Raw genomic sequence first — 16211 nt, forward strand, 5'->3', positions numbered from 1 at the left:
CTGCAGAAAGGCTTAGCAGGTGAGTACTCACCTAGTAAGCAGGAGACTTAGGCTGTAGACATTTCAGCCTGAGGGATTTTCAAATTCATAGACCCCTGCCTGCAGGAGAGTGACTGAGCCGCTGAGCTACGGCTAGGGCTGAATGTGCCTTCCATTCTCCCGTCACCGCTGAGCAATACCAGGGATGAAGGAGTCACAGGGCCAGAAGGACAGCAGGGACGAGAGCACTGCGTGCTTTTGTCTAGTTGAAGATGCTCAGCTGGGGCAAGACAAAAAGCTGCAGGTGCTGAGTCAGACCTAGAAGCAAGGTCGCTCTTTCCTGGGCAACCAGTGCGTAGCCTTTTTTGCAAGAGGCAGCCTTAGACCACAGCAGCACACACCTTCTTTCAGAAGGTCCCAGGGCCTTGATCCTATTAGACAAATGTACTTAATGCGCAGTCCTTAGTCTGCATCCCTGCTCCTAGTGAAAAAGCTCAGTCACACCTTTATGTCTAGCATTTCTTATTCTGAGTATGTAACTTTCCGTGTTATTAAAAATCTCATAGCTTAGTCTGTTTTCTGGGGCCCAGCACTTATTTTTAGTGCCTAAAGTAGACAGTCTTTTAATATACCTGGTGGGAAAAACTGTACATTAAAATATAAAGCATTAAAGTATTCATTGCTGTTGTGAAATTAGGTGCAAATCCAATTATTTTACCAATATTTGAAATGGAAAAAAAGCTTTTAGATTAAGAAATGACATGAATTTCTTAAACCATTTTGCTCCTTTATCAGCAGTACAGGTCCACAGTTTGTAGGAATAAAGGGATTAGTCTTTTGTATAAGGTTTCATCTAAATTTGATAAAAATTGTGAACAGCCAGTGAAAACATGACCCTCGTGCCCTTCTTTTTCATTGCTGCAAGGCTGAACCGGCATGGTGGAAGTGACAAATTAGTTTTTCAAAAAAAACCAAAAAACAGTGTTACAAACAGGAGTAAAATACAGAAACAAAACAAGCTCATTTTAACCAATCAAAACACTTACTTCTACTGTGGTTTGCCTGACTCATGGAGGAGCTTCTTTTGTTATAGAACATCAGCCACTTAACTGTCTAGTAATTAAATGTAAAAATTGCTAAGAATCTAACATAGGCTGCAAAATTTCCAGCATCCTGGTTTACTTTCAAATAAAATTTACCTGAGATTCTGGGAAATGCAGTTAAGAATTATAGAAAGCTAGGAAAACAAGTTAAAGGGAGCTTCAAGAGTTCATTTAGTTCCAAAACAGGATCAGCTGTGTATAAAGCATAGCTGCCAGGTAGTTGTCTAACCTGTCTTTTAAAATCACCAAAAATATACTTGCCCACTCTCCCACAGACAGACGTAACAACGCTTGCTATCAGAAAGGGGGATTTTTTTTAATATATAACCTTAATTTCAACTTTAGGTACTTGGTGGTGTCATGTTCTGTCTTCTGTTAGAATTGGGAAGGTTAGTTGGGGGTTTTTAAGGCACTTTCAGCTAAATTTATGGATGAGGAATTGTAGAGGATCTGCCTATATCTAACAAAAGAATGTCAGAGTTTGTCTAGACTGTATCAGAGTTTTTATTACTCATTTTCAGCATTTTATAGGTGTTATATTAGATGGGTCATGTAAAAATCAATTTTCATTAAGTCAGAGGTTTTAGAAAACTGCAAGTGTTTAAGCTATGCAATGCCGACACTTAGATATTTCTATCTAAATATTATTTTATATGTCTTCTTAATTATAATAATATGGCATAAATGTAACAAAAAGACTGTCAATTATCACATATTTTAATGCTGGAATTATACATATTTGCATACAAACAAAACTATTTAAAAGTGAAAAGGAGGGATGAATCATTTTTACTTTTTATTTTTTTAATGGATTTCTTATTTTTAAATTCTCATTACAGTACATGGAAATTAGTAACTAACAGAAAAAATCTGTATAGAGCTTTACTGCGAACTCATATTAACATTACTTATGAAAACAAGTAAGACTGAATCAAAGAAGAAACACAGGATACAGTATATATTTTGCATATATTACTTAACATTCCCACCCTTACCTTTAAATGAGAATCTGACAAAGGTACAATTTAATAACCTGAAAATTTCCAACTTAGCAATTACAATATCTAAGCTTCAGACTAAAAGACAAGCTTTACCCAGTTTCTGAAGAATTCACCTTAAGCTGCCCTTATCATCTACTAAGGATGATCTTATTCAGAGCAAAGTGTAATTATAGTCAAGTCAGCTAAACCTGGGGCCACACATTTTGGCATTTACTTATCTGTTTTTACCTGGTTGTTTTGATGTTGCTGATTGTTGCTGCTCAAAACAAACAGTAAGATGGATTCAAAAAATGACATTGTGAAAGCCGGCGTCTTAAAGGAATTAATGTAAGCCTGAACCCATTCTTTATAGTTGTAATCTAGCTGCCTTTAAGTCTCTGTATCTATAAAAGTAATAACTCATACCAGTTATGGCTGAGTTTCTGTGTCCCTTCATGGGATTCGGGATTTGAAGAGTATAAGAGAGTAAGATAGCTTATCATAAAATGTCTGACAGCGCATACATCAGGAGGGTTTACTGGATGAAGATGCAATCTTCGTTCATCTGCTCAAAACTGTTTATAACTTTCTTATTCTTTTGCAGATCACCTACAAAGCAGTCAGCTCTTTTGACCCAGAAATAGATTTATCCAATCAAAGTGGACGAGTCTCAAAGCTAGGAAATGAAACTCACTATCTCTTTTTTGGACTATATCCTGGCACTACGTACTCTTTTACCATCAGAGCCAGCACAGCTAAAGGCTTTGGACCTCCAATCACAAACCAATTCACCACTAAAATATCAGGTATTTGACTAAAGAATATTACTGTTTGTTTACAATAATGACACGGGTAATTCTCTTGTTGTTTTCTACTTCTTCTAGGATTTTACAAGCAGCAAATTGAAAAGATACAGTAAGTGTTCATACCTGAAGATGTCAAAGCGACATACACTAACATCTTTGAAAAACTTTCAAGTGCTTGAATATCAGCTAGACCATAAGTACTTTGAAATTCCTATTCACAACTGTAACTTACCATGCAAGAAGCCCTATGAATTATGTGCCTGAAATCAGTGCCAGCTGCTGTTGCAACATTTAGCGTAGGGCTTTTTGGACATGAGGATGAGGGTTCCATTCAGAGCTTATTCAGCCTTGACATGATTCTAAATTAGTACAGTAACGGTGCTGGAAAATCTCTTTAATGAGCCATGAACAATTGAGAGTAGAGCAGAAATACTATACATCTAGCGCTTGCTTAGAAAGTGTAGCTAACTGCCAGCCGCATACATTCCTAGCAGACGTGTGGACTGAGGTGGATATGAAACTGTATTAGACAAGAACATCAAGACTAGTGCTTTTCAGATAAGAGCAGCATGACTCTGTCACTTCTGCGGATCCATGAACAATATTTTAAAGCCCTCCCAGAGGCAGAGGAACACTTTATTCCTCTAACTAATGGGATGCAATACTATTACATACTCTAAAATGCTTATGTAATTCATGGCAAAATGTTTTGCAAAGTTACAGTTGAAATCCCTTTTCTCTCCACCTCTCTACAATCTTGTTGAGAATTAAACTGACAGCTGCACTATGGCTTCTCAATAATATTTACAAAAATTGCCTTATCTATTTGTGTACAACTTTGCTTTTCAGAAAGAGTAAAGCAAAGTATTTGGGTACAAAACTTTTCATCTTCTCTCTTTTACTCTCAATCTGTGTACTTTTCCCCGTCACTCATTTTCTGTCATCAGTGTGGAATAAAAAAAAAATAACAAAGAAGTGTTAATCAGATATAGAGCAATTAATTTTTATTATAAGAAAGGCCAATTAATGCAAGGTGGAAATTACTGTTAATACAGGTGATTGTAGAGAAAAAATCAGTTGATATTTTTCAAGTTAAAAGTTATTCATAATGAAAAGCATAAACATAATTAACACAGATCAGTAAATGCAGGGTCCATTTTCCATCCCCTTTCCTACAGTGCACAGAACTTTTCTCTGCCAGAAATCAACTTCTGACATAGCAAGAACTTGATATGAGTTAGGATGGCAGAATCAGGCCTTATTAGAATAAAGAAGAAAGGAGACTGCTGAGAGTGGAAAGAATCCAGGCATTTGGGAACAGTGCTGGAGCTTAAATTGTTGTTCTTTCCTAAATTTGGTATGTCACCAACTAAAAGTCATTAGTGTGAATGGGCATTACAGGCACGTTTTGAAATGAGACTGAGCTCCAAGCAAGCACATGGCGAGGTTCAGCAAGCGGTCTTGTCTGAGCCCTGCTCTCTCCTTACTTCTTGTTAGGTACTGTAGGAACAGCGAACACTTATGATTTATCCCGGGTACTTAAAGCCTACTTCTTGTTGAAATAAAAATAGAAGCAGAATACACATTTCTTATGATCATTGAAAAAGCCTGACAGAATTTTTGGTGTCGAATATGTTGCCCTCCTCTTCATGCAGTGGTGTTGCCCCATAGTCCTCTTGCCCCGCTGTAAGGCTTTGAGGCTCTTGATGTGGTCAGTGCTCTCCATACCAAAATGCTGAACATTTATGGATAAAAGATTTCACAGTACTTTCAGAACTGATGATGTGGCAACACTGCATTCTGTCCAATTTCCAACTTGAGTTGTTGCATTTTAATTTGTCTGAATCTAGACTGCGTTTTCATTTGAATAAAATACTCTTAATTTCCTGTCAGAAGTTGTTGAGTAGTACTATCCTATACCATAAACAGTTGCCATGTTTCATTCTACAGTTGTGTGATTGCCACTGATGGATGAAGTGATCTGTATGTAAATGTGTATTACTAAAAGCAGAGCTAGTAGCAGTGCCTGCCGTCAGAATTAATGGACACTGTTTTCTGTTGCCTGTAACTCTGTGAAAAGTCATGTGTGTAGGCTGAAATTTTACATGCTGCCTCTCTTACCCAGAAGAGTTTCATCCATTTTCAGGAACGTGGCTGACAGAATGAAAAATTCTGGTGTCCAAAACATTCCCACTTTCAAACAGAGATTTAGGTATTTAGCAGGGAAGAGGCATTACTTTGCCATCTCTCTGAAAACCTGTCCAGATTTTGGCAATCTATGAATGTTGCAGTTTGCACACAACCTGTGGAAACTTGCTGGAATTGAACAGCTAGTGTCACCATAAAGGCCATCTTCACCAAATAACCTCAAACCCTCTGAGCTTTCAGAGCCGTGCCTGTGTGGGCATTAGCCCACAGCGTCACCTGCCACACATACAGCAGGTCTGAGCTTTCTACTGCTCATGACCAGGCTGTGCCTTTGCAAAAGGTGAGAAGAGGAAGTATATCTCCTGTGTTCTCTCTTTTTACTGATAAGCTCCTCCTTCATGTATGGATGGTGTGGAGGAGGAACAATCCTAACCCAGGCAGGAGAAAGGGGAAAGAAGAGCTTATCCTGCACAAGTCACAAGTTGGAAAGATTAAAAAACTTGTTCAGATGTAGGTAGGAAGACCAAGGACAAGAAGTGACACTGACAGTGTTTCCAAAATGTTCAGAGTTCATACAGTTGCAGTTACTCTGTGCTTCCCTCATTTTCCGGATGTTCAACATGAGACTCACGCATTATTTGAACAAGAGCTGAATATTCAAAACTGCAGCTGAAATCAATGAAAACTGTGTTTGAGTCTTCAAAGTTCTCTGGAATATTATGCCTTTAGGTGCCTTGAAGTGGGTACCCAAATTATTTAAAAAGATGAGTCTGAACGTTTGTGCCTTACATCCAGGATTGTAAACAGAGGATAAGAATACCCTCTCAGCTCACAAGGAGTTTTTTGAAGATTAATTTTTTATTTGTGCAGCATCTCAAAACTGATGAATACCAATGAAAAGTGATAAAGATATTATTAATTTTTCACAGCTGACTAGGAAGTGTTATGGACAAAAGTGTTAATGCAATCCTTAGATGGGTAAATAGGGTAATATAAGAGGGATAAAGGACAAAGAAGTTTATACACCTTTCAGACAGGCACAGCTGCTACTGGAAGGGTAAAAAGGAAAGGAAAATACACCTTAAAGAGAGAGACTCAAGTTGTTGGAGCTATTTAATTTACTAGAGAAGCTTAAGGTTGACTTTATCTATATGTGGAGCAAAAGTATGCTCTTACTAACTTCATCAGTGTGGTACGCAAAGCATCCAATGGCTGGAAAATGAAGCTAGCCAAATTCAGATGCCAAGAATAATTAGCCACTGGAAGAGCCTACTAAGGAAAAGATCTCCTCCTCCCCTCCAAATGTACTTAGTGTTTCAAGTGAGAATTAATTTAGGGAAGTTTTTTGCCCTGCATTATATCTGTGGTCAAAAAGATCGTTGCAGTGATGACTTTTTGGTTTTATAACCTTTAAATCCATTAAATGTGTATCATCATTAACAGTTGTACAATAAGGATTCAACAGACTATTAAACAACCAATTTACTGAGCACCCTTCCATCCAATATAGTGAGTAATGTGACCATATGATAGCAATGAAAGAAGTCACAATAGTGAAAGACAGTAACTGAGACATCATTTCTTTCAGTTACAACTGTAATTCCATATAATGAAGAGTCAGTTTGCCAAAGTGCTATTGAGTGTGGTTTCAAACTAAGATAAGCTCTCGTGATACTAATCATGTGTCATTATTGTAAGTGATGTCTGTGGTGGACCATAGCCCCGTGACAGTTACAACGCTAGTAAAAATTACAGAAATGGCAAGTTCTGAGAGTGTATCCAGATGCCATAGACATACTGAGAAAGCTGGGCTCCCATTTTCAGAAACTACAGCCACTTTGGCATGTACATTTTCAGGTGCTCCTCTTGTGATAACTTAAAAGGATTTGATTGTCAAGTCATGGATTCTCACTGCTTTCTGAAGGCTTACTCCTGTAAGGATCTCTTGGATATCTTAAAATTGGCAATGAATTGGCCTTTCTTTGTTTTTCTGCTGATGTTATTGAACAGTTATCTGATATTTGCATTGTAACTGAAGGCATGCTAGACTAACAATATGGTCTTTTGCAAAAGTCTTTAAAATTATCTACTCAAATAAAGACACAGGTCTTGAAAGAACAAATACAGAAAAAATGATTATTTTTGCCTCTTTTCTTTTCTTATTCTAGCACCCTCTATGCCACCATATGAACTCGAAACACCTTTGAATCAAACTGACAGCACTGTGACAGTCTTGCTGAAACCTGCACAGAGCAGAGGCGCTCCTGTCAGGTACTAGGGGAAAAATATTTATAAAATTAAAACCAAATTGATTAATTTCTTGAACATGTTTTCTGGGGATTTTCTACACAGCAATCAGTGTCTAAATTCATGTCTGTATTAGCTCTAATTAAATTAAATAACTGAAGAAAATGGAAGTGCTTTGATGTTGAGTGCTCGGGTATTGTTTGAAGGATTTGATCCAGATGCAAGTGGCTTGTTCTTTGAAGATAAGGAACAAAGCCATGGTTCTGTTGTGTGGGTGGCTTCTTTAAGGTAATTGCTTACTTCAGTGTTACAAGTTCAAGGGCATATCACATTTTTTATCCTGAGCTACTATGTCTTTAATAGTCACACTTCTTGTTTACTTCACAGATTTAGGATAATCAGCTTTTAGTAAGTTAGCCAATTTTAAAAAATATGGACAGTAACATTAATAAATTATTTACATTGAATTGGCCATGAGAGCAAAAATAGGGGGGGAAAATAGAAAAACAGTAGCTCTGGTTCTTTAATGTTATGTAATATCTGCTAATGAGTTTCCAATTTTCAGTGGTATATTTCACAGACTGATATATACACTACTGTGCAAGTCATATTGATTAGAATAAAAGAAGCCTGCTTTTCAGAGAGGAAAACAGTGGAATGGCTAGACTGAATGAGAACCAGTCATGAGCTCAATAGCCTGAATAGATGAAAATACCTGTTAGAGAAATACAGATTTTTCCAGAGGTTTAGGAGGTTTTTTTGCTTTTGAGAAAGCAGGTAGACTCAGTAGTGGTTAATCCTTCTGTTACTGTTAGGAAGAGTTTATGTCTATGGTGAATGGCTATCAGCTATTTCCATTCTGATGCTGACATGTTTGGTAATTTCTGTTGGTTTGAGAAATATAGATCTGGTATATTCATATATAAGTGAATGAAATGTTCTTTGGGTTTCTTTAGAATATTCAGTATTTAATAGAATTAGTTTCTGTTTTATGCAACATATTGTTGCACTGGTATCTGTGTGTATATATATATGTGTGTATATATATATATAAAACTTAAAATTTAAGAAATGCCATTCAGCTGATGATTTAGACAACTTTTTAAAAAGAAAATGTGACCTGCTGGGGAAGTCTGAACCAGCTGAGAAAAAACAGGAAGCAATTACATCAGATTTAATGAAACTGATTTAGAAGATTAGATTAGAAACAGAATGGATTTATTAAATGATTTGAGGTTTCTCTTTATTTCCTAAACCTGTAGTGCAATCCTTCTGAATTCAAGCATTTGGATTAAAATAGTACTAGTTGGAGTCATTATTGTATAAACACAAACATGTTAGACCATAAATAAGAAAAGAGTTTCATTCCTTTCATCTGCATCATGAACTAAAGATGATTGATTCCTATAGCAGTAGTGATACATCAGAAACTTTGGTGACAATAGCAAGGAGCTAGTCTGGAGATTAAAGTATGTCAAAGAAGGGGATGAGTGCTTAGAAAAATAGGAGGAGGGATTTAAAGAAACATCAAACTGTAGAACTGACAGAAACAGATGAACACATTACAGCAAATCTACCAAGGTCTTTTGCAACAGGTCTTAAAATAAAATGAATGCTCATTGCGAACTCACAATATAAATTCTGAGTGAAGCAGAGAGTGAAAATTAAAGTAAAAGTTTCTTAATACTTTTAACATTTTACTGTACATTATGTTCTCGAGCATATTGTCATTGCATAGCTTGCAGAACACACTCTGTATATGGATTTTATTATCTTAATTTATATTCATTGGGTGTTGAAAGTTTAGTCATACTAAATTTATGCACTCCACTAAGAAAGATGCCTGTCTATTGATTCTGCTACAACCACCAGCTTGGTTAATGTAGATTTTTGAACTTGCACTAAACTTGAAGTGTAAATGATTGTTGTTGTTTTATTGATCAACATATCAGCCATGTTACATAAAATTCTTTAATTCCTGAGATGGATAAAGAGAGCACAAATTCTACCATTCAAATCAGTAAAGTTAATACCCAAGGATACCCAATTCAGATATACCTGATTCAGAAATCCAGCGTTTTTTCTGTGATTAATTTTTTTCTCTAATTAAATATTAAAAAAAAGTCCTGGTGTCTGATACCTTATTTAGAATTCCATTGCAATAACCACAGCAGAGAAAGGGAGATGTAGATTATCTAAATGTTGCTTCAAAAGGTAGACAGTATGGAAATGTTCAGGAAGCTCTGTTTACAATGATAAAGTACACATTAATCGTGAAGGCCAAATGGCATTCCAGGTTGTTTTAAAACTCATAAAGCTAGACATGATTAAAATGTGTTTTGTCAGAGTTTTAATACGACAAATACTGCTTGCTTTTGTCTTCAATTTCAGGTCTAGCATGTCTTATGGCTGCTGCTGTGTTTATTTCAAGGAGATTATCTTGGAATTACATATGTTTAAAGCAGTAATGCATACAGTAACAATGAGTGTATTTACTTATTTAGCTGTTGGCTGAGCTATTTTGATTTTCTTTTTGAATTTAAAATGATGGCCATGTGGAAATTGTGGAATATATTTGTTGTGTGTGGATATTGACCTTTTTTTTTTTTTTCAAAGATACATATATTTAAAAGTTAGTATAGTTTTTAAAAAGTCATGTAAAGAATACAGCTGTAAGTATTTCTCATATAAGAGCTATTCAGCATTTATTGAGGGACTCACTTTTCCAAGGCAATTTCATTTCTACCTTGTACTTCTCCAGTGGGAGTTAGCCTAAAGTTTAAAAGACCCTGGGGCCAGATTATCTGCAGTTACATAGACTGGTGCAGTTCCATTTACTTCAGCTGAGGAATCTTAATTTATTTGAAAGATCTGACTCATACACAGGAATGAAAAGTGTGATGCTCAGTGATTGCACATATTTATTTTGTGTTACTCATTTACATTAGAAAGAACCGCTAGTGACCCTGTCGATTTTCTACTTCATTCCATTATAAAAGGTTCTTGTGACCTTTGCTGGAATAGTTTTCTGTGTTTTGCTGCAAGCTTTTAACTTCTGCAGGGAGAAGCAAAATTTCTTTTCCTGATAAACTTCCATTCAGGTTAGCCATAATAAAGGTTGAGTGTTGCCACTTCTTTATCTCGCTTGCATAATCAGCAAAATATTGTCACCATATCCGCCTCCTCCTGCTCTCCTATGCCACATCCTCAAAAAGCCCTAAGTATAAATATCTCAGAGTTTTTGGCCCAGATAACACCAGGAACACCTGGCAATAGTCAGCACTCTGGGGGAAGGAGGAAGAAGGATAAGAAACAAGCCAAGACCATTCAGACTCAACTCTGCCTGCGTGGTCTTTGGGTGGGTTTGTGGATAGGAGATGACCTTTCCTTTCCTGCAGTGCAGAGGCCAAGCAGAGCTAATTGTATTAGCTTGTCGCCTCCAGGATGCAGTACTTGGCATCAAATCCTCGATTGCCCCTTTAGGATGCCAGGCTCATTCCTGTCTGGAGCTTATGGAGTCAGTCCTGCAGCTCCTGGGGCTGCAGCCTGTGCTACAGTGCTGAAAAGCCCAGGCAGGATGGGAGGGAGAGAGAGAGAGATTGTCACAACTCCAAGTAGTGTAATTTAAAAGAACCTTAAAAAACACACACGAAGGAAACCACACACAGATAATCTATGAATCATTGGAGTTGAAATTCACCACAGAAATGAGAGAATGCTAGGGTGAATGCAGTTTGTGTACTCTTAATGCATCCCCTATATCATCAGTTTGCCTGTCTTCAACACATAGAATGGGTACCCTAAAAAAAAGAACAGTTTTACTGGGAAAATAAATCTGACTTTTCTTTACCTGCAGTGCTTGATTTTGAAACTTAACTTACTTCTAATCTCTCTTCCATGGAGAAGTAGTATATACTGTACTTCAGCCCAAAAAGCCATATTAATTTTTTAGATATTTTGAAATACAACTGAAGAATACCATAGAAGTTCCAAATTGTGTATTATCTAAAGCAGTATACTCCTTTCTACTACTTCATCAGGTAAACACTTCATGATGTGTTCAGACAGTCTAAATTCTACTGAGAATTGCATTTCTTGCTGGCCTAATCCATTCCTTCGAAGGCATGTGGTAAATACTAGGTTCATTGTCACAGGTGGAATTAAGGCTGTCTGCATATAGACCCTGGGGTAGGAACAGCATGATTCATATGACAATTCATAGCATAAGGCTATAAGGCTCTTTCAGCCGAAGTTCAGGTAGTATTTCATTCTGTATGTGGCTTCACCATTTCAGCAGCACTGGTAATACAATGGTCCTTAAATGAAAGAGAGAAGAGAACTACCTCCTACCCACTGATTAGCAGTGGGAAGGAGAAAATTAAACTGTTATTGTCACATCCGAAAAGTACCAACTCATGTCATATGTGATGCAACAGTGCCCTGCTAGAAATACCAGGCACTGCACATGAAGCAGAGGTTGCAATTGCTTTCTCATCCCTCTCTCACATATTCCAAGGAAAAAAGACACATCTTAGGGATCATCGGGGAAGCTTGAGAGATCTTGTGCAGGGCCCTCCAATCTGACTGACAGCTTTCCAGAGAAGCCACTAATCACCCTTATCCTTGGAGTTTACAGTCTACAGAGCTACAACACTCACACAGCCAGCAGACTAAATTGTTTCACTGGCAATAAAGAAATCCACAGAAAAAACGGCCAGGATATTTGGAAAGCAGTGGCAGATATCATTAGAACTTAAAAAGCAGCGGGGTTTCGAGCCCTCTGAATGCAGAAGTTTCAGGATATTTTCTGTAATCTGCTTAAAGAGACCATGGGACACTCGCTTTGCCGTTGCAAGTACATGCCCGGCTGAGGACTGGGCCTAAAAGTTGAAACCCACTTCTCAGAGAAGAAGAGATACAGACATCTCAATCCAAGTTTGTGTAATGCAGGGTAAAAGAGCAGGATGAATTTCCATGCATGAATTATGGAGGCAGACATTATGAGTATGATTATAAATTCAGGATAAGTGAGCAAATGAGTTCTGAAATGTGAGAAAACTGATTTGCACAATAAGAGACATCTTTGCTTTCTGTGTGGGCAAAAACTTTGCAACTGCACATGCAAATAAAAGCATTACAATATCAGTATTTTTAGCTCTGACCTCTTATAATTCCTGCCGAGCATGCTATGTAATTCTAGCATGTTACTGTAATTTCTTTCTATTCCCAGTGACACTACATGGGTAGTAATGCAGTAATGAGAAAAAAGAAAATCTGATGTAGACACAGCTGAGGAGAGAACTATCAAAAGTATACATGAGAAGGGAGAGATTTGGAAAGCTTCCTGATAAATGAAAAGTGAACTTTCTGCTTTTCAAGAGCTCTGATAAAACAGTCTAGATGTTTGGTGGATTTGTGATAAAGAAATGGTTATGTTGAAATAATGTTACTATACATGTTCAAGGGGCATTACTAACTTACTAGTGTTCTGAACTGTCGTGTTTAAAATACAGCCTTTTGAAATACTGTGAGACCACAAGGCCTAAATAGCATGACGGGAACTTACAATCTGCTCTTTTTATTTGCTTGTCACAAGTATACTTTATATTGTTTAAGGGTCTGTAAACATGAAGCGTTGAATTGTATTGTTGAATTGTAGGGTCAGCTCTTGCCTGCAAACTGTATTTCCAGATTATAGTTTTACAACCCATAAGGCAGCCAGTAAACTTGTTTGAGAATGTCTGTGATACTGAAGCAATGGGGTTTTATATTGGTGCCCATAATTGTCACTTCTTTATAGCAACAAGTATACTTATTTACAGCAAAAGGGTCAATTTCAGTTTCATTGAGAGAACAGTACAGTAATTGCTTATGCTGTAAAAATGTCGTAATTCTTTTTTGCTATGCAGTAGAACTTGTCCTTGGATTTCACCGTGATTTGAGTTAGAATTTATTCTACGAGTTGCCTCGGCATGCTCAGTGCAGCCTCATGTGTCCTCCTGACTTGTTCTGAAATGTCCATGATAACTTTTACCGTGATTTCTCACAAAGTCCCTGGGTAAATGGAACATTAATTCCTGATTTCTTTAAGTAGTAGTCTATGCCACTGAGAACCCAGCACATAATGTGATCTGTGATTTAGCAATGTGATTACTAAAAATTAATATATGGCAGATAAAGAGAGCTAGAGCAGTTCAAGAACAGAAGAGAGAATAGATTATTCTGTATCTCTGAATAGATTATTTTTCAGTTTCATAATTCACCGGTACTTTCTCTAGGGCTTGTATATAAAATGACAACTAAGAAATTTGCAGCATTGTTGTGTGCTCCACATTTTCATGTTTTGACCTTCCCTCAATATGCTGCCCTTAAGTAGGATGTAGTGGAGACGGTATCTTTGCCTAATTCCTGATGACAGTCTTCTCTGTAGTGCTTTTGTTATTCCCTCTCATTCCGACAGCATGCTAATCTCGTTCGGCTAGGCCGGTTCTCCTGCAACAGCCTTTGGATCTCTGGGTGTTTCTGGTCTTACTGGTGAAGGCTGAAGTCCAGGAGCAGTTCATTTGGTAAACAATAAGCTTTTGAAACTCAGACTGCTTTTCTCTGGCGCTGGAATGCCAACATCTGTCAGACTTGATGAAACATGGTTTTGTTAGATCTGCTTATTAGAATGAGCAGACTGGTCTCCAACTACACCTGCAAGAGAGCAGTGTCACTTTTTCATGGTCATTTTTCAAGGAAGGACACTACTCAGCGCTCCAAAGGCCCTGTTTAGCCTACTTAAGTTCAGACCTTGAGCCTGCATTTTCACTAGTGGATTTCGTATGCCCAGTACCGTTCTCTGGCACTGAGGCCTAGTGGCTGAAAACAGTCCGTGTTCACCCTGTTCAGCTCCAAGGCAGAATGGCCACGTGCAGACTGCCAGTTGGGAATGGGCCCTGATGCGTGTCCAGAAATTTGGGGGAGAATGGTAGCCGGCTCATGGCAAAGCCCTGCTGGGGACCATGCTGACCTTTTAACAGGAAGGAGGACAGTGTTCCGCTGCTCTGTTCAACCTACTGTTTTGTATAGCCTAGGAGGACTTTAGGCAGCTAAGCCCTAGCAAATCAGCCGGCCTGTTCTCAAGTTTTACTGTATTTTCAGTAACCTAGTAGAAACTTCTATTTGGGAGCATAAAGCTTTTACAACTCCTCCTACTCAGGTAAGAGACCTGAAGTCCTCTTCCATTCTCCCAGATTTTTGGATGTGTTTTACTTTAGATGGTTGTTGAATAAAAAGCAGAAATAACCAGGGGAGTAAGGAGAGTGTCCAGCCATTTGATTAGGCAGGTTCCTTCATGAATGCTCCCCTGCTTCTGTGATTCTTCTATTTCTGTCTGCATGCTGGGCCAACATCAGCAGGAGGCCAAAATAACATTGTTCAGGTGGGGAGGAGGTGGGAGCTGTGTGGCGAAAGCCTCTCGGGTTGAAGGAAACATAGAGCTCAGGCCTCCAGCTTCTGAGGATGCACTTGGACCATTAGGTTGTTGTAGAAAAAGCAGGCCTGACACTGTCACATATCTCTTATAAGAGAGCTCAGGCATTTGTATCCTAAGCAGGTGGACAGCTATGCTGTAAAGCCCTGCATAAAGTGCCTTTCAGGTGTTCATATGTAAACCTCTCCTACTGGCTGAGTTTAGGCAGTTCCTACCTTATGGGCACATTAATCATGTCAGAGAGGCAGTGTGAAAGGCCCTACCTTAATCTCTCCAAACAGTCCTCTGGGCTTCTTAAGAAACCTGTTCCTCTTTCCTGCTGACTGTGAATTAGGCTCAGGTGTATTTCCTGAGCACTTGCCTTGAAAGAGATAGGTGCTTAGTTTTAAAACAGGCCTGAAGAATTCGGGGATCGTAATCAAAGAGTTATGACTATCGCTGGGAACTACAGCATTGCGTGATTTTAAAAGTGCTCTCATTTTATACATACTTGACTTCAAACACAGAACGAGAGCACTCTGAAAATGGAGGAAAGAGATGCCGTTGTCCCATTTTTACTGAAGTATGCCAGGGATTGTTTTGGTTTTACTGTGTGCTGTGGAAGGTTTGAAGGAGTACAGAAGTCAGCCACATTCTCCTGAGTGACTGTTGGACAGGATGATGTGGGGATGTACTTTTCTGGAGACATTTTAAAGTCATTTTTTGAAGAACTGTACCACAGCAGCTATGTGTGATCAACATAGTTAGCTGTTTGTGACTATGGTGCTGAACAACCCATTCAGAATCCCTGTAAAACTGTGGTTAGGAATTGTCAGGCATATACAACGCACTCCTGTCTCTGCAAGCTTTCGGTACTGATATTACTCTATATTATGCATGTGTCACCTTCCCGTATCTGTGATGTCAATGTGTGATAAGATTTTACAGTGTGGCTTATCACCTCCTGACAGTTTTTCTGTTTTCCTGGAGGTTTGAATCTCATCAGTATTTTTGCTCTTGAGTGCAAGATTCCAAAGTGAGATGTCCCAAGTAGATAGTCTAAAATACCTTTTAGTGGTAGCTCACTCAGGCCAGCCTCGCAGGTCATCCTGGAAGTCATAGCTGCTCAGACTCTGCTAGTGCTGAAGGTTTGGCAGTGTTGCAAATGCCATTGTACAAGGCCCTGGCAGGACCCCGTGTGGACTGCTATGCACACTTGTGATCTACCAGTGTTCAAGAAATACTAATTTACACTAGCACCACAGCAGCAGAATATTACAGCATGAATGATCAGGGAAACGGCAAACCTGTGTCACAGGTGAAAGGACTGGAGAATTAGACTTGGTTAGGCTAGCCAACTAAGGCTAAGATATGATTGTTTCCTAAAAATACATCCAAGGGATATGCTTCAGAGAGGGAAAAGAACAATTTCAATTAAAAGAGTGTGTCAATAAACAGATCAAATTTAAAGTCTCTAACCAATGGTGGAATGAAA

The 16211-nt window shown here is 38.3% G+C and overlaps 1 protein-coding gene across 1 annotated transcript in view; it reads left to right on the plus strand.

The window, feature by feature from the left end:
* The window catches only part of LOC112977053 (receptor-type tyrosine-protein phosphatase mu-like), a gene marked incomplete at both ends in the record, with an annotated part of 298449 nt that overhangs the window by 168138 nt on the left and 114100 nt on the right, over positions 1–16211 (plus strand). The window contains 2 exons of the mRNA XM_026088923.1: positions 2667–2868; positions 7185–7287. Of these exons, the coding sequence (XP_025944708.1) occupies positions 2667–2868; positions 7185–7287 (305 nt within the window). The remainder of the gene's footprint in view (positions 1–2666; positions 2869–7184; positions 7288–16211) is intronic.

This window comes from Apteryx rowi, unplaced genomic scaffold, assembly GCF_003343035.1.
Source record: "Apteryx rowi isolate R43461 unplaced genomic scaffold, aptRow1 scaffold_798, whole genome shotgun sequence".
In the NCBI taxonomy this organism is placed as follows: Eukaryota; Metazoa; Chordata; class Aves; order Apterygiformes; family Apterygidae; genus Apteryx; species Apteryx rowi.